General features: G+C 38.7%; 1 protein-coding gene across 8 annotated transcripts in view; it reads left to right on the top strand.

Annotated features, from left to right (window-relative positions):
* PTPRM (protein tyrosine phosphatase receptor type M) overlaps window positions 1-23867 on the top strand; it is a 779977-nt gene that overhangs the window by 345168 nt on the left and 410942 nt on the right. For all 8 annotated transcript variants that reach the window (XM_044773425.2, XM_070513580.1, XM_044773424.2 and 5 more), the window contains exon 6: window positions 17593-17767. In XM_044773425.2, coding sequence (XP_044629360.2) covers window positions 17593-17767 — 175 coding nt within the window. The remainder of the gene's footprint in view (window positions 1-17592; window positions 17768-23867) is intronic.

Raw genomic sequence — 23867 nt, 5'->3', positions numbered from 1 at the left:
GATCATAGCATAAGATAATTGTTTCGCTCCTAGCAAAGAGAGCTTGGTGTTTATTAGAAGTAAGGCACAGAACAGCATTTTAAAATTTCATAACATGCATCAATTCACAGAGATACAAAAGGAAATCGGGTGGTATTACTATGAAGTACTCTGTTAAAAACACTGCTTGCAACCCAGCCCCCAGAAGAGTACCTGCCACGTAACAAATGCTCAGTGAGTAGCTACTCAGGGTGCTCAGCTTACTGCCTGCCCAAACAAATCACGTGTCTTCTCCAGGTGAATCTCAAGGCCCAAGAGTTGGACCAGGAACAGAGGCACAAAGAGGCAGTCACGAACTCTGTCCTTCTAGAGTGTGTGTTTTAGGCCCATGGCTCCTCTCCAGAGGGATGGTCTTTGATGAGAGGAGGGACATTCAGAGCCTGGTGGTGTCTGTTTTGATGTTTCCGAATATATAGCAAATATCGTGTGAAGTTAGAGAAATTCTAGAAGCAAGTGTGGTCAATATATCGTCTTTCCTAAACCTTGATTTCTTGTCTCCTTTCCCTAGGCATTTTTATGCTCTGTTGTAAAATTTTGTTCTCTATCTCTACCGTTTAAAAAAATTTCTTGCCATAGGACCTCAGTTAAAGGTAATAGAAATATACCTCTATTAAGGATCATCCATCTGAGTTCTCAGCAGGGCAACAGACCTGTGTCATCGTAACTAATGAATGAAACCCACCTCATTCTTTTTTTTTGTATGGAAATTTTTGTATTTAATTAAATATATGCTCTTAATTTGGGAAGCTTGATTTTCTAAAAATAATATTCACTTGCGATTAAAACTATTTTTACTTAGCCAAGAGATCTTTTTTTCTTTTGAGAGTTTGATATATAATCCACTTAATGGGATATGAGCTACCCAATTGTGAAAAAAGTATTTTTCACCAGCCTAATAAACTACTTGTATTCCTTTTCTGAGCTCAGATAATTTTAGACCTTTTTTGGGAGAAAAAGGTAAATCTTGAAATTTTTGTAACTTATAAAGTGATTCTCTTATAAGAATAGCTCCTCTGACTTACTATAGAATTTAGTTCATGAATGAGTAAATTATAAATTGTATTAATAGTATTTATATTACTGACTTTAACAGATGTGTTTGAAATAAAATAATTACAACTCCCTTTGCTGAGCACCGCTGTGTGCTGGGACCTCTGCTAGGCTATGTTAGGTGTTTTTCCCTTGAGTGATCCCTAAGAGAACTCTTTTGTGCCCGTGTACAGAAGAAGAGACTGAGGCTCGGGAAGTTTCACTGATGTTTCCGGTTGCACATTGCTAGTAACAAGTGTTGTGATTTGAATCAGGCCATCTAAGTTCAGAAACAACATCCTTAAACATAATGCCTCCTGCATAGTACAAAGACCCAGACATTTCCTTGTGGATTCATAAACATCATGTAGTAATTTAACTGATAGTTTTCATCAGAATTTAAAATTCAAATTGTATTCAGGTGTGTGGAATGTTGCTTTGGCTTTTTGGTTAAAAAATATGTACATTTGGTCAATGTTCCTTGGTGGCTTTTAGTTGCATTTATAGATTGTGAGGGAAAAAAATCACAACTGTATATCAGAACAATTTTGGTATGATATATAGAAGCCATAAAATGATTTAAAAAGAAGTAAAATTATGGATCCCTTGGCAAGCTTAACTTGGGTATTTTATAGCATATATATTAACATTGAAATTTAACATCACTTACCGTCATGGCAAACACCAGGAATGCACCTAGAGGACTGTCTGCAGTTGCTATAGGAACCATTTGCTCCTTCAAATTTGGAGTGGTCGAGATTGCATCCATTGCTGCTTTAGTTAGTTAAATATCTGTATATAGTACAACAGTGACCGTTCAGACTCAAGCTACTGAACGCCTTCAAAGCATATACCATGTGTTTTAACTGAGTGTGATTTTAAATCACCTTCATTTAAAGGTAAAGATTTAGTTTACATTGATGGAGATTCTGGGAGAAATTAATTAATAAATTTTACTTTTTTTGTGATATCACCTAACTCATCAAAAAAGATAAGCAGCTGGTGCTCTGAATAGGATGTGCCGGAAAGAGGTGGAGGAGCAGTGGGAGAGCTCTCTCCTCCACAGCAATCTGCAGGGCTCTGGGCCAGGATGTGAAATTGCCCTTTGAAAACTGCAGGTCAGGTTGGTTCAGTTTGGAGGGCAGGAGAGAAAGGCATCAACTGCCAGTCTTCAGGACTGCTTGCTTTGGACCCAATAACCATAAATCCTGTGAAAGCATTTATTCTGTTTCATTTCTCATATTCACCAGAAGGTTCATTCGTCTCTCTGACTTTCATGAAATCGCAGCTGTATCAGGAGAAGGGAAGATGGAGACAGCCGTGCTCCAGAGTTTCGATGATGGAGGGCTGAGAATACTAACACTCTGCCCCTCCTGTCTCCTTTTCATGATCCAGGCCTTGGAGCAAGCGTCCTGCAGAGTTTGGACATTGTGAAGATCTCTGATCTTTTCCTCTCCTGTCTTTTCTTTTTGGAAGGGGAGGAAAAAATGGAAAATGTTTTAGCTAGGAGGTTTATGTATCTGCCTGAGGTGGTCTTTAAATTTCTAGATTTTCAGTTTGGTAATCTGGAATTATGTGCTTAGAAAAGAGAGAGGGAAGTTTACTTAGGTCCTTCTTTGAGGTGGAAAGAACATTTGACAATTTTTGATGGGTTTCAATTTCAAAACTGTCTTTAGGACCTTAGAAGTGGAATGGAGAACAAATCATGATACTTTCAGTCCCAGCGTGACCCAGTTTGGGACAAGGCCATAGATACCTCTGACTGGCACACAGTGGCAGCCAGGCAGCTGCTACAGAGGATGAACTTTGAAATCATAAAGCATATTTTTATTCTCTTCTGCATCTCTCCTACTTATTAAAATGCCATCCTTCATTCCATTTTTTCAAAGGAAAGGCAATTGGCTATTGTCTACATGTAATGCAGTTTTGTTTGTCTCTCCTATAAGAAATGATGTCCACTAAACACAAAGGACAGTGACAAATTAATTGAGTTTCTGTTTATTCTTAAGATTTAGAAGCCAGTTATTACTTTCATTCAAGAAATGCATATTACATACTTTTCGTGTGCTGGGTATGTGGTTAGTAGTTACACAAAGATTGCTGCAGAATAGGGCTGCTACATCTGGGATATGGTTCCCCCTCACCAAACTGTATTTTCTCTTCTACTTCCGTGGTACTTTTACCATATAAATGGCTTGATTCTTTTGCAGGAGGTGAATGACACCCAGACACAATGGTTCTTTGATTCATATAGCATCGAGTATTTATAAGCCATGTATTTTCTTGGGGAAATAATCATTGTTAAAAAAGTCATTCAAAAATACAAAAATGGTAGATTATTTTCTAATTGTTTATTTGAGGAAAAGTTTCTTTTCATTTCTATTATGGAAATTGTAAATATGTACAGAGGTAGAGAGAATAACGTTGTGGACTTCATACATTCAGCATGCACCTTTAGCAACGAACAGTGTGTAGCCGATGGCTTCATCTGTGTTTCCACCTGCTTCCTCTCTGATTATTTTGAAACAATCTCAGTCATCATATCATTTAACTTTTAGTGTTTCTCTAAAACAGGGGTTGGCAAACTTTTTCTGTAAAGGGCCAGATAGTAAATGTTGAAGGCCAGACAGTGTTTGTTGCAGAAATTCAGTTCCACCATTGTCGCAGGAAAGCAGCCACAGACAACACATGAATGAAGGAATGTAGCTGTGTTTAATACAGCTTTATGTATAGACAGTGGAATTTGAATTTTATATAATTTTTATTGTCACAAAGTGTTATTCTTTTGATTTTCTTCAACCATTAAAAAAAATGTAAAAACCATTCTTAGCTTGTGAGCTGTGCAAAACAGATGGTGGGCTGGATTTAGCCTCAGACTCCTGCTCTAAGAGATCACAGGCCTTAAAATAATAGTAATAGTGACTATGTGAGTTCTAGAAAAAGTCAGTGTTCACGTTTCCTTCACTGTCTGACAACTTTATTTCTTTCAGCAGGTTATTTGAATTATGATTGCAATAGAGTTTACCCTTTGCAATCAGATGCTGCATCTCTTAAGTCCTTTTCATCTTTAGGTTTTCCATCCATTTCCCCTCATTTGTGGTGGTGGTTATTGTTGTTGAAGCTGTGTTTCTTGTGTACAGTTTCCCATATTTTGAGTTTTGCTTATTGCCCTCCAGTAGGGTCATTTAACATGTTCTTCTGACTGTTGTGTTTCTTGTAAATTTTGTCTCTTTTTGTGATGTTATCAGCCATTGATGATCATTCCTGTTTTCGTTAATTCATTAAGGGTTGCAGAAGGGTCCGATTCTATCAGTCCTTCCTTGTTTAGTACCTAGAATACTTCTAAAAAGAAAAGCTCTCCCATATCTACTAGTTGGTTACACTGATAGATAAATCAGAAAGGAAAGATGGTATAAATATTTGATACTTTGTCTTTTAGCAAATTTTCAAAAATAATGAGGTTGTTTACTGGCATCACCTACAAGTGGCCAGGGGGGTTAACAGGGTTATTGTCGTCATTGTCATCCTCACCAACTTGTAGAATTAAACAAAAAAAGTGATATGGATTTAAACAAAAAAAGTGATATGTTTTGATTCATCGCACTTACTATCTTTGTTGATGCTCAGATCTTCTACCCCTAAACATTGAGGCTTACTCAGCATAGGTGACCCCTGTCCTGGGCCATCTCAGATACCTTTCTTGCTTTCTGGTATGACAGTATGTTCCAGGCTTTTATTTTACATTTTCCACCTTAATGACCTAGGGTCGGCCATTTCTCCATGGAGCCCTGGTTCTTTTGTAGTGAGAACTGGTAATAGGAAATTGTAATCTGAACATAGAGGTACTCCTTACTACGGTTTATTATTTCTGTATCTTCTCATCGGACAGAGCTAGGATATATACGACTGCACACATTTAAAAGTAAAATCTTCTTCGGTCATATTGACCATTCCAATTCAAATTCAGAACTACAGGGCTTTTAGCCTCCTTTATATTGCATCTTTATCTTGTGTCAACTATGTTTTCAGAAGGAGTAGTGTATTGCAAGGCATATTGATTGGGAAAAAGTGATGTTCTTAGCCAGCCATGTTTATGACTAGCCAAATCTTTTAGCTCGTGAACAATTACGCAGACACTGCCGTCTTCCTCATGTTAGAGGGCCATTATTACAGTTTCGAAGTAAACAGGGCTGAGTCCTTGCCTTGCAAGGCCAAACCTTTAGCCTAACAGGAAATGTCAGTCAGGCTCAGGTCAGGCTCCTTTGTTTGATGTGGCTGGGTTAATCCAGTCAACAGTTGGTTATTTGATTTTAAGACTAAAGAACTTCTTATTTCATTAGTATTTCTAATTACTGCATTTATTATGTAGATTCTATATTATTTGAATGAACTTATAAATAAAATTTAAACACAAGTTAGTTAAATTATTCAAATATTACAAATATGTAATGGAATGAACTACGCCTAAATATCAGAATGAGGTTTAAATTTCCATGATCAAATTTTGTGCTCGAATATGCCTATAAGACTATTACATGTTCAGGGGCCGGCCCGGTGGCGCAGCGGTTAAGTGCACACATTCTGCTTTGGCAGCCCGGGGTTCACCAGTTCGGATCCCGGGTGTGGACACTGGCATTGCTTGCCATGCCATGCTGGTAGGTGTCCCGTGTATAAAGTAGAGGAAGATGGGCACAGATGTTAACTCAGGGCCAGTCTTCCTCAGAAAAAGAGGAAGATTGGCAGCAGTTAGCTCAGGGCTAATCTTCCTCAAAAAAAAAAAAATACTATTATATGTTCAAATAATACATTACTTTGGATATCTGCATATTATTTTGGCTATCTGTATATCCATTAGTAAATCAAAGTATATTTGTCAATATATTCATAGTATATGATAATGTAAGTGAGAACTTCTGCTTCTGGTATTCCAAATTGATAAATATTTGGGTTAGCTTTGTTATGGCCTAGAAATCAAAGGTCAGCACTATCTTAGTTATTAAAATAAAAAATATATGTGCTCCAGAAAGTAGATTTCTTGAAGTATTAAATTATTATTAGATTTAGATTACATAAAATGTTTTAAACAAAATTATTCCAGGCCCTGCTGATATTATTAGTGATCCCAGTGGTAAAAATTTCAATCACTCTTTTACAAATGGGCATATTTGAAAGTGGGATAATACAGATTCCCCCTGGAATAAATGGGAGTGCAGTTTAATCCCCACCTGTCTGGCTGAAGCAGGGCGACTGGCCCAGATCTTCTCTTAAGCCTGTGCGCTCACAGCAGCTCCAAACTGCCTGCGATTGGTTAATTTGCTCCAAGTGCTGCTAACTTCCCAGACCTCAATTTCTTTCAATCATTGCTCTGATTATTGCAAAAGTCCTTTTGAAAGACTTAATATGTATCTTTTTGCTGGTAAATTACTGCTCATTTAGAAGTCCTAGGCTTAGTCCATTGCATAAAGAGGGTTGTAAGTCTAATTTAAATAACTATCAGTACTTTTTTTTCTAGCTTGCTCAAATTGAAATACATACGTGTTTAAAGATACTCTTCCTGTTATAAAAAGCTGTATTTAACCCACTAGATCATTTCCTCTCAGACATGGCCATTATGGTTGTTCATTAAGTTGATGAAAGATGGGTCAGCAATTTCTTTAACAACCCTGGACATTCAGGGGCTGTGCTTTGCATTGGACATGGGATGTCCTAGGCTCTGTCTCTCAGTGAACTCTAATATTCTAAAGAACAGTAAGAAGGCCCATTCTTGGTGATTTTTCATTGTGCTGCTATAATGCTTTTGAACACAGAGCTCCAATCCTTGGCAGAGCTGCCTTTTTCTAACTCTGTGAAAATTGAGAGAAAACTGGCTGACAAATTTGCTATCTCTACCCAATGTACATTTTCGTCATTTTGTTCTGCCAGAATAACAAAAAGTTTCCCCATAGGCTCCTAGATGCTCAGGAGTCCCCAAGGTTCTGAATACATTGTCCTGTCTGGTCATCCCTGTCATGGGGAAAGGCAGATGGGGAAAGGGACTCACGGGCCTTTTCACACCTCCATACGTCAGAGAAAATGGGCTGACCTCTCTTCCCTGTTTCATTTTGACCTGAGGAAGGGTATTTGGGGACCAAAAGGCATCTTAAAAATCAACTTGTTCAGTCACCCATTCAATGCCTAAATTCCTCTAAATATTACTTCCAACCCTCCCTAGGATGTACCAGGCATGGTTTCAGTGCTAGAGATACAGCAATAAGAAAGCTGGCAAAGATCCCCACCTTTGTGGGCCTTGTATTCTAGTAGGGAGGAGATAGACAATAGCCATAGTGAATAAGCGATGTAGTTTGTTCACTGTGATGTGTGGCATTCAAATAGGAAAAGCTGGGCAGGATGGAGCGGATAAGCAGTACCATGCAGGAGCAGGTTTCAGTTTTAAATCTAGGTCCAGGTAGGCCTCCTTGAGAATGTATTTGAGCAGTAACTGGAAGGGGATGAAGGAGTTAGCTCTGAGGATAATTGGGGAGAGCATTCCAGGAGGAGGAAGGGAGAGGCCTTGAGGGAGGAGCATGCCTGGGTGGTGAAGAGACAGTAAGGATCCCAGGGTGGCTGGAGCCGAGGTAACTAGCAGAATGGGTGGGGGTGGGGGGGCGGGCGGGAGTGGGGGAGGTGCAGTGATTGTGTGTGAGGGTGGATAGGACCTGTTAGGTACTTTCTTGGAGATCATTCTTTTATTCCAAAATCTGAAAACTGAAAGTTCTCTATGTCTAATTTAGTAGCAAAACCTGCCCACTTGGTAATTCCTTTGGTGACAAAACCTGATCTAAACTGACCTGAAGCTGTTTATGGCCTCTGTTTTTCTTCCTTACAGTCAGTGTTCATATGTTTTGATGCAGAGATATCAGTGAGTCTGGTTATGGGGTGCTGACCCTGACTCTCCTGGGAGCATTGCATAATATCAAGTATACACACCTTTTTAAAATCAAAAGCAAATCCGAATTCTGCATTACATTTTACCCCAGGAGTTTCAGATAAGTGATGGAGCTCCACAGCCATGCCCTGCACATGCAGTCCCTCTTGTGCATGCCTGGTCTCTCAGTGCCAGCACAGGGCTGCCTTCTCCATCTTGAGTCCTCTGTTTCCAGATGCTTACGGGCTGTTTACCTGCAAAGAAGGTGAGCACGCCAGTGACCTGTGCATGTTCCCCTGAGCAGGCCTCCTTCTTGTATGCTCCTCAGAAAGCGGGGTGCTCAGAACAGAATGCTGTCTTCCAGGAGTGTCTCCCATCACCACCTCTCCAGATATTTTATTTCTATTAATATAACTGAAAATTGAATTAGGTTTAAAAAAACCCACTTCACAATCTTTGTATACCTTCAGGTGATGAGGGTGCCGCTAAGTCACGTCTCCAGTTATCCTTGCAAAGTCTGATTTTACAAGGAAGTACAGGGTTGCTTTGCATTTATTTTGATTGATGTTTTCTTGTTAGTTTAAATTTATTGTTAGGCTTTAAAGATACCTTTTTCTTTTATGGCATTTTATTCACCCATGTGCTGGTTAATTGTCACTGAATATCTGTACATTTGACAAACACATCTATGACTTTTTCCAAGTGTATTGGAAGAGTCCCGGAAATAACCTTGAGCTGAGGCTCCAGAAACACTTTCGCATCTACGCAGACAGGCAGCCACGGATTCTGGTCGTTCACAGCTTTCTGGTCCACTCGACTTTCCTGGCATTTGTCCCATGTTGCTCTCCCCTTGTCCACAGAGATATCATAGGCGATGCTGCCCAAAGACTTGCCAACAGCTGCAAACCCTGTGTCTTCCTCCTTTCCTAATGGCCCAATAAACAGGATTTGACACTAACAGAGTAAAGAGTGAGATCTCTCTCTGCTTCCTCCTCCTGCCCAGTGCTCTGAGGATGTTCTCTCATTTCTCCTTTGTTAACCCAGCTATAGATTGCTTCTTTATGGGAGTTATCTGATAATTGAGCTAATACGAACCTAAAGTTACTGTTGGACCTGTCAGATTTTTCTCATCATCAAGAAACAAGAGGACTATTGTTAAAGTATAAATGTCAGGATTTCAAAGGAAAAGGATTAATATTGTCCAAGGAGTGGTCTTTCTTCTCGTGTGAATTATGTGGGCAGTGGCTCTGCTCTCCTTTCTGTGCCTCCCCCGTCTCTTTCCCTGCCATCTCTGACCCTTCCCTCTGCCCTGCTCCCCCTTTCTCCTCTCCCTTTGCTCACCTCCTCTCCATTCCTTAGTTTTACACCTTTACACTGTCATTGCCTCCTTCTCTTCTCTTTTGTGTCTCACTTTTTCCTCTTTCTTCCTTTTATTCTTCAGTCTCTCATTTCCAAAGTGGGATTTTCTACTTGTATGAAACTACTGGGGATGCCACCAATTTAAATGGTTTACATCAATCTGAGTGATTAATCTTATAGATATTTAAATATTGCCATGTGTCCCTAATTCTAAGTGTACATTTTAGTCGTGGTACATGCTCTTCACTTAAATTATCTTAAGCACACTTAATCTTACTTAGTTTGCTCTGTATATTCCATTTTTAGAAATATCCACTTAGGGATATTAAAGATGTGAATTTCAAGGAATACCCTGTCCTGTGGGAAGAGGTCAGTGTAGACTGCATGTCAGAATATTGTAAGGAACTTATCATTCTTTAAAATATTAAAAATGGGATTCATTTCCATTTTAAGTGCTATCTAGTAAGAGAATAACTGAATTTATACTGTAGGAGCCATACAGTACCACAAAAGTAAATAGAAATATTCTTTTTAATATTTGATCTTTTAGCCAAGATAAGCTGACTTTTTTTTCTATTGTATACTGTTTGGGAAGTATTAGTAAGAAAAGGTCAGTGATTTAGGCCAATTCTCTGTCTTGTTTGATCTGTTTGTAATATTTGAAAGGAGTTGGAAAACAACTTGATTTTAGGAGCCATCTGAACTCTCATTAAAAAGCAGTTCTTGTAAATAGATACTAGCTCTCTATAGAGCCTCTTATGTTATTCATCAAAAAAAACTTAAAATTTTTTATTCCCTTTGACCTAATAATTTTAGGAAATAGGGATTGTCCTAATCTCATTTATAATAGTGAAAAATAAAATTACTTAAATGTATAACATTAGGGAAATATTTACATAAATATGCTACAGCCATAAAGTGGGAAGCCTTAAAAAGCATGTTTTTGAAATTATCTAATGTTATGAAAAATTCTTCAGGTATCACAGGAAGTTTAAACAAAGAGATAAAACCTTATCTGTATTTTGGACCACTATTTCAAATTTTATTTAAATTAAAATAACGTGCAACAGAAAAAGTTAACTATCCTAAGTTAAAGAAAAAGTTAAAACATCCTAAACTATTTATGATATTTCTCTAAGCGATGGGATTATGTGTTATGTTTGTGTGTGTGTGAGGAAGATTTGCCCTGAGCTAACATCTGTTGTCAGTCTTCCTCTTTTTGCTTGAGGAAGATTGTTGCTGAGCTAACTTCTGTGCCAGTCTTCCTCTACTTTATGTGGGATGCCGCGACAGCATGGTTTAACCAGCAGTGCTGGGTCTGCACCCAGGATCCGAACCTGCGAAACCCTGGCCGCCGAAGCAGAGCACGGGGACCCAACCGACACGCCACCAGGCCTGCCCCACACATTATGTGTTTTAAATGTCTTTATTTTTTATTTCCTGTATTTAAAAAATGTTTCTGTAGTGAACATTTGAGTTTAAAAATCTTGAAAAATCATTTCTTTTTGTCGTCCTTGAGTATATTTTGTTTATACAGGTGTATCTGGCATCTTGTAGACATCTACAATGCTGTGCCATCTGGATTCTGCATTCACCCCATCTTACCTGGATGAAGAAAGCCTTTCTTGCTTTCCTCTTCTGTCCCTGCTTGGCCATATCACGTCTGCTTTGTATCTCTCATTCCATTCTCCATTTAACTCACCAAGCACATTTTACCTATTCTTTGCAAATATTTTTAACCTACACTAGAGGTTATTCTAAAGCAGTCTTCAAATGTAGGTGCAAAAGCTGGAGTTTATGCTGTTGAACTGCAGTAGATAGTGATGGCTTAATATACATAACATGAAGTTTACCATTTTGACTGTTTTTAAGTGTATAATTCAGTGGCATTAAGTACATTCACAATGTTGTGTAACCATTACCGCTATTGATTTCCAAAACTTTTCCATCACCTAAAACAAAAACCATTAAGAAATAACTCCTATCCCCCTCTCCCCACAGTTCCTCATAACCTCCATTCTACTTTCTGTCCCTATGAATTTGCTGATTCTAGATACCTCTTATAAGTGGAATCATACCACTTTTGTCTTTTTGTGATTGGTTTATTGCACTTAATGTAACATTGTCAAGGTTCATCCATGTTGTAGCATGTGTGAGAATTTTCTTTCTTTTTAGGGCTAAATAATGTTTCATTGCATGGATAGAGCACATACTGTTCATCCATTCATCCATCAGTGGATACTTGGGTTGTTGTCCATCTTTTGGCTATTGTGAATAATGCTGCTGTGAACATTGGCATGTAAATCTCTATTTGAGTCCCTGTTTTCAATTCTTTTAGGTTATATCTAGGAGTAGAATTACTGAATAATATGATAATTCTATGTTTAACTTTCTGAGGAGTTGCCAAACTGTTTTCCACAGTGATTTCATCATTTTATATCCCCACCAGCAATGTACAAGTGTTCTAGTTTCCCTACAGCCTTGCAAACCCTTGCTATTTTTCCTTCTTTTTTATGGATAATAGCCATCCTACTGGATATGAAGTGGTATCTCCTTGTGGTTTTGATTTGCATTTCTCTATTGACTAATGATGTTGAGCATCTTTTTGTTTGCTTATTGGCCATTTGTATATGTTCTTTGAGGGAAGTGTCTGCTTAAGTCCTTTGCCCATTTTTAAATTGGATTGTTTTGTTGTTGTTGTTATTGTTGTTGAGTTGTAGAACTTCTTTATGTATTCAGGATATTAATCCCATATCAGATATATGATTTGTGAATATTTTCTCCCATACTGTTGGTTGTCTTTTCACTCTCTTAATAGTGTCCTTTGATGCACAAAAGTTTTTAATTTTGATGAAGTCTTATCAATTTTTTCTTTGGTTGCCTATTATTTTGGCATTATACTTAAGAAATCACTTCCAATTTCAAAGTTATGAAGATGTCCCCCTATGTTTTCTTCTAAGAGATTTATAGTTTTACCTCTTGATTTTAGGTATTTGATCCGTTTTGAGTTAACTTTTGTATATGGTGAAAGATAAGGGTGCAACTTCCTTTTTTTTGCATGTGGATATCAGTGTACCATTTGTTAAAAAGACTATCATTTTCCCATTATCAAAATTCCACTGAACATATATATGAGGGTTTATTTCTGGGATCTCCATTATATAACATTGGTCTGTGTCTGTCCTTATGGTAGTACTACTCTGTACTTTTTTATGCTTTTTTTTTAATTGAGGTAATATTGATTTACAACATTGTATAAATTTCAGGTGTATATCATTATATTTCACCTTTTGTACAGACTACATCGTGTTCCCCACTAAGAGTCTAACTGCCATCCATCACCAAACAAATGTGCCTCATTACCCCTCCCCCCACCCTCCTCTGGTAACTACGTATGGAAATTCTTCAAAAAATTAGAAATAGAGCTACCATATGATCCAGCTATTCCACTTCTGGGTATTTATCCAAAGGACACAGAAACACTAATTCAAAAAAGATAACCGTATCCATATGTTTGATGCAGCGCACTGTACTTTTGGATTACTGTAGCTTTATAGTACGTTTTGAAGTTGAGAAATGTGAGTCTTCTGACTTTGTTCTTTTGTTTTGGCTACGGTAATGGCTTTTGAATAGAACTATTGCTAGTCCATAAGACCTAAACCAACCTTAAAAATTTGCTGTATAGCCCCAACAAATCAGAATGTGTGACTACTGTGCATCTTTGAAAAGCCACATGCTTGCTCATTATCTTGATGGTCATTGTATTAGTGTCCTATTGCTGCTATAACAAATAATCACAAACTTAGTGGCTTTATTATCTTATAGTTCTGGAGGTCAGAAGTCCTAAAATAAGGTGGTGGCAGGGCTGGTTCCTTCTGGAAGCTGTAGGGGAGAATCTGTTCCTTGCCTTTATAGCTTCTAGAGATCTCCTTTATTTCTTGGCTCCTACTCCCTTCCTCCATATTCAAAGCACATCACTCTAATTCTGCTTCTGTGGTCACATCTTCTTCTGCATTTGACCCCCCTACCTTTTGCCTACCTTGTGATTACACTGGGCCCACCCAGATAATCTAGCGTAATCTTCCCATCTCCAGATCCTTATTTTAATTATACCTGAAAACTCTCTTTTGTATAGGAAGGAACATTTTCACAGGTTCTGGAGACTAGGGAGTAGACATTTTGGGGGGCCATTATTCTGCCTACCACAGTGGTGATGGGTATGCACTGTTGCTGATGAGGAACACACAGAAACTCTAAAATTTCCTTTTATTTTCCCTATTGGTCTCTCTTGTAAATAAAGATTAATTGTCCAGTTTTAGGGTCTGGAATATAAATCTGTTAATTTAACAACCTCACTTTTCTGTTCTACCTATGGAACATTTTTTCCACTGAGGCTATGATTCCTAGAGTCGTCAAATATTTATTGAGTTCTATTTCTTCTGCACCCATGTATACAAAATGAATGAGATATGTTTCTTGACCCTGAGGACCTTTTAGTCTGCAGAAGAGAAAGATGTTACTGTAGTATAACACACTTTTTGTTGATTTTATTTCTTAAATGTATTTAGAATCCTTCCCTTTCTATCTTTCATTCCTTTTTTTTTGTCATTTGCTACTATGATTTCTGAAAAAAATATAGCCAGTTTAGCTTAACATCATTGGGTTCCCACACTCTTTCCTTCAGTCCATTATTGTACCTGTAGTTGTGTTCATGTCACTCTTTTGCCTAGAATCCTTCCATTCGTGGCATCAGGAAAAACTATAATGTCCTATTCCCTGGTGTGGTCTATCCTGTGCTTATCTTTCTAGCCTCATCACCTGCTGTTGCTAGAAGCACTTCTGTCCTAGCTGTACAGAATACATTCTTCTTCCCCTGCAGCTCCGTGCGCTCTTGGCTCTTAACTTTTGCAGAGCTCTTCTCACTCACTGGACTCCATTCCTCCTCCTTCACTCCTGTATAGGAGGAAGAAAGAAAGAAGGAGAAACTCGTATCATCCTCAAGCCTGACCTCAAGTCATGCTTTCTAGAAAGCCAACCCTCACACCTCTCTCCAGTGTTCACTGTATTAGGCAATTCATTGCTCTGTACTATAATCATTGCCTTCTTTTTCTGTTTTTCTAACCAGACTACAAATTCAGTTAGGTAAGGGATTGTTCTTTTAACTCCATACTCCCCGTATATGATGGGGCGCCCGCCTCATTAAAGATTTCTACTAAGTATTAGTTGAGTGAATGCTTAGATCCATGCACAGACAAATGATTAAATACAAAATGGCCTGCAGATTTGAACAATATTTATGATTTGGTGTCATTCCTAAGCTAAAATGATTGCTAGTTAGCACTAGGTTTCTTCTTCCTGCCTACCATTTCTCTTGAAGAAGCTGAATCTAACTTTCTGTGTGATTAAATACATGGGATTAAGAAGAAAGACCCATTCCTAAGAGTTCATGTGACTCATTAGAGTTGTTTGTTTGAAGCTGTTTATTTTAAAGGATAAATCTGTGGCCTGAAGACAACTGTGAACTGATACTCCTCTCAGCATATGTAAGAATCCAGAAAGGAGGTTTGTTTTAAACTTGCGTGTCCTCAGTACAGCCTTGAACAGTTGTGAAGGAACAATAATTGCATACTTTAAAATTCTTTTGGATAAACATTCTTTTGAGATAGGCTTATTCTATTAGGAAAAATATTACAGGATTACTAGAAAAGTATATTCTTACATGATTCATGCCACAAGTAAATAAATAAATAAGTAGATAGCCCTTTTGTTGTTGGTAAACAAAACAAATACTATGGATATGAAATCTACCTTTAGGGGTTAATTTTTTTTTTCAAAACTAGAGATGAGATTTTTTCTTTAGTTTGAAAAAAGACAAACTTAATTTTATAGAGTAGTAGGTCTAATGTTACTCCTGGTGGTAGAATTGACGATTTAGTTATTTCGGGAGAGAATGGGAGACTGAGTGCATGGAATACAGAGAGGAATGCTATCTCCTGTTGTAGTAATTAATAACGCTAGATTGACTTTGTTTTGTTTTTCTAGCTTCTTGGTGCCCTCTGTCAAACCAAATTTAGGGGATTTAGTTAAAAATAAAAGACACATAAGACATATAAGATATATATGGAACTTCATATTCTTATTTATGACTTTTAGAGCTATTAACAAGGTTGTTTTGACAGATAATACTACAGATGATGTTGGTGGAACTCTTTTTCCCCACCCCTGATGTTTCCTTCCCTGTGGCAGGGAGTGTACTAGTGTAGCACTCCTGATGCCTTTTCTCGGCCCAAGTGGGAGCTGCCTGGGAAGGAGACTGTGAGTGTGCACAGCCCCACCACTTCTGCGGGAGCTAACTCCCTCTAGGAGCTCTGTTCCTCCATCCTTTGAGTTTCACAGCACCACCCAACATATGGGAGGCCTTGTGGTTTTCTGTGCGGCCTGTGGCTGGGTAGGTGAGCCTGTTTAATTCGTGCTTCAGTGTTAGCAGCCCCATTGTTCCTGCACATCAGCCGTATTCTTCAGAATCAGGTTCATCAGTAATGAAGGTGGCATTTTCACAGCCTATCTGCCTTTCTCCTTGAACTCATCGTTCAGTTGGTCCAGAATTCGGATGGGGAGCTGTGGTGCCAGGCAGTATGCCAGTGTCCTTGCAGATAGCCGTGAATTCTCACAGCTACCCTGAAAGTGAGTTGTATCCTCTCCTCATTACAGAGGAGGAGAGGGAGGCTCTGGGAGGGTAAGTCACTGCAGTTAGGTTGGGCACCCTGGTCAGTCTAACTCCCAGACTCGGCCATTAGGACATAGCGCCAAAGAAAATACCACAGATAAAAGCTTCCAAAAGCCTGCGTAACATAAATCGCCAAGTAATACAGATGAGTTTTACTATTTTTAGCCTAACGTTTTCATCCTGTAAACACGTACATTTTAATATAGCCTGCAAGTCCCTGAATGCACAGGTGCTTGCCCGCCTCCCCAGTCCCACTGGCTGCCTTAATTCCATCCTAAGCTTTCAGCTCTTTCCAACCCTCTCTGGCTTCCTCTACCTTTTCCTGGGACTTCAGTGATGCTTTCTCTCCCTCCCTCCCCCTGTGCCTGGTTAGCTCCCACTTACCCTTCAGATCTCAGCTCCGATGTCGCTTCCTCAAACTGGCCTCCCTTGGCCTCCATATCTAAAGATGGTCCGCATGGTGATTTCTGCCAGCCGCCTGCTCTGTCCTTTACCACCCTGGGCATCTTTGTGACTGTGTGCTTATTTCAAGCCTAGACTTCCCACTAACTGAAGTGCCATGAGCACAGCAACCACTCTTTTGTTCACGACTCTGAGCCTAGTGTCTCAACACAGTGATAGCATGTGGTTGGCACCCCAGAGTGGTAGCTGGGTGAATAAATGGACATAGTGTTTGGCGCTGTGTGTTAACCTTAGGGTCTGTGCCCATTGTTTGCTACTTAATAGTTGCAAATAACATGTTAAAGAGAGCCTCTTTCCTGATCCTTGTGAAAAAATATATGGATTTGAAGTCTGTAGCCTTCTTTTGAGACTTTAAACTACAAGAAACATATGATGCATTTCCAAGTAGGTGTAACTAAAGACTATGAGTGTGTCAGGGATAGTGTAAGACAAAGTGCCCCAGTGATGGAACCTGCTGTATGGCGTCCTGGGTCTGTAGGATGTGGAGAAGATTTTCTCTTGTAGCATTTCAGTATCAGGTCATGTTAAGCGTCTACTGCTTGGGTTTTGTTTGTCCAGGGAGAGTGTCATGACGCTTTGACTAGTCCTTCAGCCCTGTTCCATAGGGAATATGCTAATGCCTACTTAGGTTTTTAATGTAATTCTTGATAAATTGTTTGTTTGTTCATACATAAAATGAGCTCAGTAATAAGGTAGTGTGTGAATTAATTTTTTTCCCAGCCAAGCATAAAAACAAAGATAAAGTGTTATGAAAAGATCAAATGTTAATAGTTCTGGAGCAAAATAAGGAATTTTTCCATATGCTTTTTGTCTTCTCTTCTTGAGTCAATTTAACATAATTAATATCTTGAAGGGGCAAAACAAGACATTTCTGCACACTTAATTTTGCGTCTTTCAATCTTGAAAGTGTTGAATGTGGCAGCATTTCAGTTTCCTACCCTGTGGGTAATAAACGACTAAACCAAGATCTGGATGGAAGAAACATCGATATAACATGCCATCAGGTGTCTTACTGTTGTGATATGACAGCTGATGTTGTTTCCTCTTGTCCTCCCTACCCTCATTTCCACAGGGCATTGACGTCCGAGATGCTCCTCTGAAGGAAATCAAGGTGACTAATTCCCGGCGATTCATAGCTTCATTTAATGTCGTGAACACAACAAAACGAGATGCGGGAAAGTACCGCTGCATGATTCGCACCGAAGGAGGTGTTGGAGTATCAAACTATGCAGAACTGGTAGTTAAAGGTATTTAATGTATTTTTATACCCCAAAACAGTCTATTAAAATAGACATGTTAAATGGTTGTGAGTCATTATTTGTTTAAAGCTCAAACTTATCCTTGTCTGTTTCTGAACAGTGGTTTGGCAACAGGCTATGTTGATGGATTGCATTTTAAGTTCAAATTCTGCATGTGAGCAATATTTTTGAAACAATCTATTTATTTATGTTGGTTTAGTTGCATACAAAACAATGAATGTACTCTTGGCAAGTTCTCCTGACAACTCTGTATACAAAGATTACAACCTGTAAATTTTTTTAAGGAATGAAAAATTTTAATGATAAGAAATCACTTAAAATGCAAATATTCACCAGCCAGGGTGTTTATGATAGCAGGGTGGTTAATAACATGAAGCAGTGTCAGTATAAAAATGCTCAGTCATATCACACAAGCCATATTGATAACACTGAGTTAACATTCATAATGCTGCAGTTAGGTCTATTACTATATTTTGCTTGACTGAAAGATTGAGTCATTATATTCAGGAAGGCGGAGGAGGAGGAAGAAAAGGCAGGGGAAATAAGTTTCTTTTGGCTTGTGTAATTTTTATTTTTTTGTAGGCTGCAGAGTTTAGGTCGCAGACAGAATAATTGGACTTTTAGATATACCATAAGGCATTTTTAGACAACTCGTGACAGGCAATTGCTGTTTCATCCTAGGAGAATAGAATGATGGCTACTTTTTAAATATTTTCCCCGGATTTGTTAAATATGGAGCGTCACATTGATCTCTTTGGGAGCTGCTATTCTTTTTGTCAGCAGCTTTCTGTATGCAGGTAGTTTGAAAGACTGCAGGGTTCAAACCCCAGAACTAGCTATGTGGGCATGGGCCAGTGGCTTACTCCCTCTGTGCTTCTGTTTCCTCATGTATAAAATAGACACTGGGGCCGGCCTGGTGGTGTAGCAGTTAAGTTTGCAAGCTCCACTTCTGGGGCTGGGGGCAGGAGCAGGGGTGGGGGCGGGCGGGGGGGTTCCCCAATTTTGATCCTAGGCACGGACCTGCACACTGCTTGTCAAGCCATGCTGTGGCAGGTGTCTCACATATAAGTAGAGGAAGATAGGCATGGGTGTTAGCTCAGGGCCATTGTTCCTCAGCAAAACAAGCAGAATTGGCAGTGGATGTTAGCTCAGGGCTAATCTGCCTCCAGAAAAAAAAAAAAAAAAAAAAGATGTAATAATGTTGCCTACCCTATAGGGCTATCAGGAGGATCAACTGCAAACAGTATATGAATGGTACTTCGAACAGTGTACACAGTAAGCAGCCAGCACCTCTTCAGGCCATGTTGGAAGGAGGAGGGGGACGAGGTGATTCTCATTCTCTGCTCCAGTACATTAGTGGGCTTCATTTAGGAATGCATGTCAGTACTACCTTTCCAAATTTTAAAACATATAAATGCCTGCCCACCCATTCTCCCCTCCCCCTGCCATACCCATGTTGAATCAGAATCCTGGGGGCCATAGCCTTTATTACAAAACCTATTTTTGGCATATGCTTCCGTTGTGAGTCACTGCTGCTAGTCCTGTCACCTGTGGCTCATGAGAGGACAGGTCTGCTGGTGAGCCTACCCCGGGCAGCGTCCACCTACTGCAGTGACTACCGGCCTGTGTAAGGAAGCGCACTTCAGCGTATCAACTTGAGTGAGATATTTTGCCACGCAGATTCTTGTGAATTTTGGTTTGTAGTGAAACTTTAACTAGCCTTCCTGGCTAGTATTTGAGTTTGAGTTTAATATTTATAAGAAAACTGAAACTCTTCATAGTTATGCACACCTTACTCTGCAGAAGGCCCTCTGGGAAGTGAGGAGTCGGAATGCAGAAAATGGGCACCATTTACCAACAAATCCACTAGAGCATCTGCCTCAGTGTTCCTAGGGCTGAGTTCTTTATCATTATGGTTACAACTTAACTTTTGGGGGGGTGAGGGTTGGATTTTTTTTTTCAGGAAGATTAGCCCTGAGCTAACATCCGCTGCCAATCCTCCTCTTTCTGCTGAGGAAGACTGGCCCTGAGCTAACATCCGATCCCATTTTCCTCTACTCTATATGTGGGACACCTGCCACAGCATGGCTTGATAAGTGGTGCATAGGTCGGCACCCGGGATCCAAACTGGTGAACTCCAGGCCACCGAAGTGGAACATGTGAACTTAACTGCTGTGCCACTGGGCAGGCTCTGGGATTTTTTTTACTGACATCATAATAGTTTATAACATTGTAAAATTTCAGTTGTACATCATTATTACTCAGTCACCATATATATATATGTGCCCCTTTATCCCTTATGCCCACCTCCCCTTTTCCCCACTGGTAACCACTAATCTGTTCTTTTTTTCCATGTGTTTGTTTATCTTCCACATATGGGTGAAGTTATATGGTGTTTGTCTTTCTCTGTCTCGCTTATTTCACTTAATATGATACCCTCAAGGTCCATCCATGTTGTTGCAAATGGGACAATTTTGTCTTTTTTTGTGGCTGAGTAGTATTCCATTGTGTACGTATACCACGTCTTCTTTATCCACTTATGGGCGCTTAGGTTGCTTCCACATCTTGGCTATTGTGAATAATGCTGCAGTGAACATAGGGATGCATAAGTCTCTTTGTATTGTTGATTTCAAGTTCTGTGGATAAATATCCAGTAGTGGGATAGCTGGGTCATATCCTATTTCTCTTTTTAGTTTTTTGAGGAATCTCCATACTGTTTTCCATAGTGACTTCACCAGTTTGCATTCCCGCCAGTAGTGTATGAGAGTTCCCTTTTCTCTACATCCTCTCCAACATTTGTTATTTTTTGTCTTGGTAATTATAGCCTTTCTTACAGATGTAAGGTGGTATCTCATTGTAGTTTTGATTTACATTTCCTTAATAATTAGTAATGTTGAACATCTTTTCATGTGCCTATTGGCTATCTGTATATCTTCTTTGGAAAAATGTCTGTTCATTTCCTCTGCCCATTTTTTGATTGGGTTGTTTTTTATTTTGTTGTTAAGTTGTATGAGTTCCTTATATACTTTAGAGATTAACTCCTTTTTGGATATATGATTGGCAAATATTTTCTCCCAGTTGGTGGGATGTTTTTCGTTTTGATCCTAGTTTCCTTAGCCTGGAAGAACCTCTTTAGTCTGATGAAGTCCTGTTTGTTTATTTTTTCTTTTGTTTCCCTTGCCTGAGTAGACATGGTATTCAAAAATATGCTTCTAAGACCAATTTCAAAGAGTGTACTGCCTGTATTTCCTTCTAGGAGTTTTATGGTTTCATGTCTTACCTTCAAGTCTTTAATCTATTTTGAGTCTATTTTTGTGTATGGTGTAAGATAATGGTCTACTTTCATTCTTTTTCATGTGGCTGTCCAGTTTTCCCAGCACCATTTATTAAAGAGACTTTCTTTTCTCCATCGTATGTTCATGGCTCTTTTGTTGAAGCTGTCCATACATAAGAGCTTTTATTTCGGGGTTTTCAATTATGTTCCATTGATCAGTGTGTCTCTTTTTGTACCTGTACCATGCTGTTTTGATTACTGTAGCTTTGTAGTACATTTTGAAGTCTGGGATTGTGATGCCTCCAACTTTGTTCTTTTTTCTCAGGATTGCTTTAGCTATTCGGGATCTTTTGTTGTTCCGTATGAATTTTAGGATTCTTTGTTCTATTTCTGTGAAGAATGGGTTATGACTTAGTTTTCATCTTGGTTCAGTTCTTTGTGATTGTGTTCTGTCTTCTGATTTATCATTGCTACAGTGCTTCATCATGACCTGCTGGTGCCCGTGTTCTTGAGGCATTCTGCTCCATGAACAGCAGGATGCAAATCCTAGTAACTTCTCTAAAAATCGCCTCTGTGGAAAAATCTGTTTGTTGGGAGCTATAAGTAAATCAGAAATTTCTAGCCTTCCAGAACAAGCATGAACACAAAGAATGAATGGATTTTTATTCACGTTTATGCAGCACGTTTCCCTGTCTCATGAGAGTGTAGAGATAGCTTGGCTCATGGTGATAAAAATGTCCAGGCACCTCTTTCCATCCCTGTACACTGCCAAAGCCAGTGACAACTGGCTTGCAGTTATGGCTCAGATTGGAAATTTGAATTTTCTTCCATTTAGAATTTTATAGCCATATTTTTCATATGTTTCATTTTTAAAGGTAACATGCTAGTAGAATCTAGCATGTTATCTTTAATGAAGTACTACCTTAAGATAATTACTTTAAAATATACAATGACATTTTTTTAGCCACCTGTATATAATTTAATACTTTTTACATACATGTAATATTTGGAGTGCAAATTTTTTAAAAATGGGAAAAACTGAAGTCCATAGAGTTTGTAACTTTCACAAGGTCACACAATGACTTGGTGCCAGCCCCCAAATGAAGCCCAAGTCATGTTTTAACCATCACTCTGTTCTTATTCATGTCTACTACTGCTTTTGGTAATCAAGGACATAAAAATATTTCATATAAACTCCACAGTGCATGTATGTATGCATATGTATCAATAACATTTAATTATATGAGATATATATTAGACATTCATATATATGTATCAATTAGATGTAGTGTATGTATCTCTATGTATATAAATTTCATCATTGCTGGCTTCATTTAGAATTACTTTTATGGTGTCCTTTCACTTCTGTTTGAATTAAATTTTTTAAATTGCTTTTTATCACTTAGTATAGATTGAGTTCCTTCCTTCCTTCACTTTGGGAAAGTTTATTCGAAATTTAGATATTGAGTTGTTATAATACTGATTCTTCCAGCACCTCAAAAGTCCTTTGAATATCTGTCTCAATTATTTCCAGGTTGTAGTTGAATCTTTCATTTGATTTAACAAGTTTGGTACTTTTCTTAGTAGGGAATAAATAGAGAAAATATTCTCAGGACAAACAAACATTAAAGTCATGTCTATTTCAGGATACTAGTAACAAAGTTGTAAATGAATTGGTTTGCTCACTAAACCTTGTGGCCTTGCCCATGAGTTGTATTTTGAATGGCAGTTCAGCAACCCTTGCTAGCATTTGCAACTTCAAAGTAATTAACTACTCTTTCAGCCTGGCTGCATAAATGCCTTAGGATATCGTATAAGAGGCCCATTTCATGTCTTGGTTCAAGGAATCGATTTGCCTAATGATATAAATTGATGTTAAATCATTATGAGTTGCATCAGAACTATTTAAAGAAATGAAGAGCTACCATAAAGTTGTAGTTTATAAACAATGGGAACAATATTTTAGTAAATTTACACTAAATTTATAGTACCCCAAACATAATTCATCCTTAAGAGTCTTATTTTTACTCAGTTTATTGAGATTTCCCCAGCTATTTAAAAACGTTGGTATGACTCATCATACCTTGGATACAGAAAAGAACAAAGACATTCCATCCCAGCAACTAATGTTACTGGTTTCTTAGTTGGTCTCGGGACCCACCTAGTATCGTCTCAGGGGCCAAGGTCAGATGTAGATGCTCTGAGGTCCAGTTCAGCAGGAAACATGACTGTGATCAAGTGGCTGTGTTGCCATGGCAAGCACAGAAGAAGCAGCATGCAAGCCAGCAGATGCCAGTGATAGAACGTAGCAGACTTTATTTTCCGTGCATTCATATGAGCTAAATGAGGAGTTAAAAACAAAACACACCCAAAAGGAACAAACTACCTGCGAAAGCATTCTTGAAAAAAAACACTAGATCTTATGTTTTTCTCAGTTGGAGATTCATTAAGATGGAAATATGTTTTTCATACAATTATTTCCTAATATCCTGTGTGGTGCCACTCACGTTGACGCTGGCATATGGAATGCCTTTATGTGATGCCTAGTGAGCCACTCAGCTAGCGCCTAACCAATGCACTGGGAATACTATTTAAAACAATGGTGTCTCTCTCTCCCTTCTCAGACAATGATCTGGAAAAAGTCAGTGTCAGGTTTTAAACAATGAGAGAGACTTTCTTGGGTTGTTAAGAATGTTTGCTGTTGATTGCTTAGAGTCTTATCAAGCTGGGCGTAGCTTGTGCTGAGCATCAGAGCTTTCTTTCCGTTCGCTGCTTTAATAAGACTCATTACTGGAAGTTCCCTGAACAGTAGCA

Source organism: Equus asinus, chromosome 7 (genome assembly GCF_041296235.1).
Source record: "Equus asinus isolate D_3611 breed Donkey chromosome 7, EquAss-T2T_v2, whole genome shotgun sequence".
NCBI classification, from domain to species: Eukaryota; Metazoa; Chordata; class Mammalia; order Perissodactyla; family Equidae; genus Equus; species Equus asinus.
This window is presented reverse-complemented; position numbering and strand designations above follow the sequence as displayed.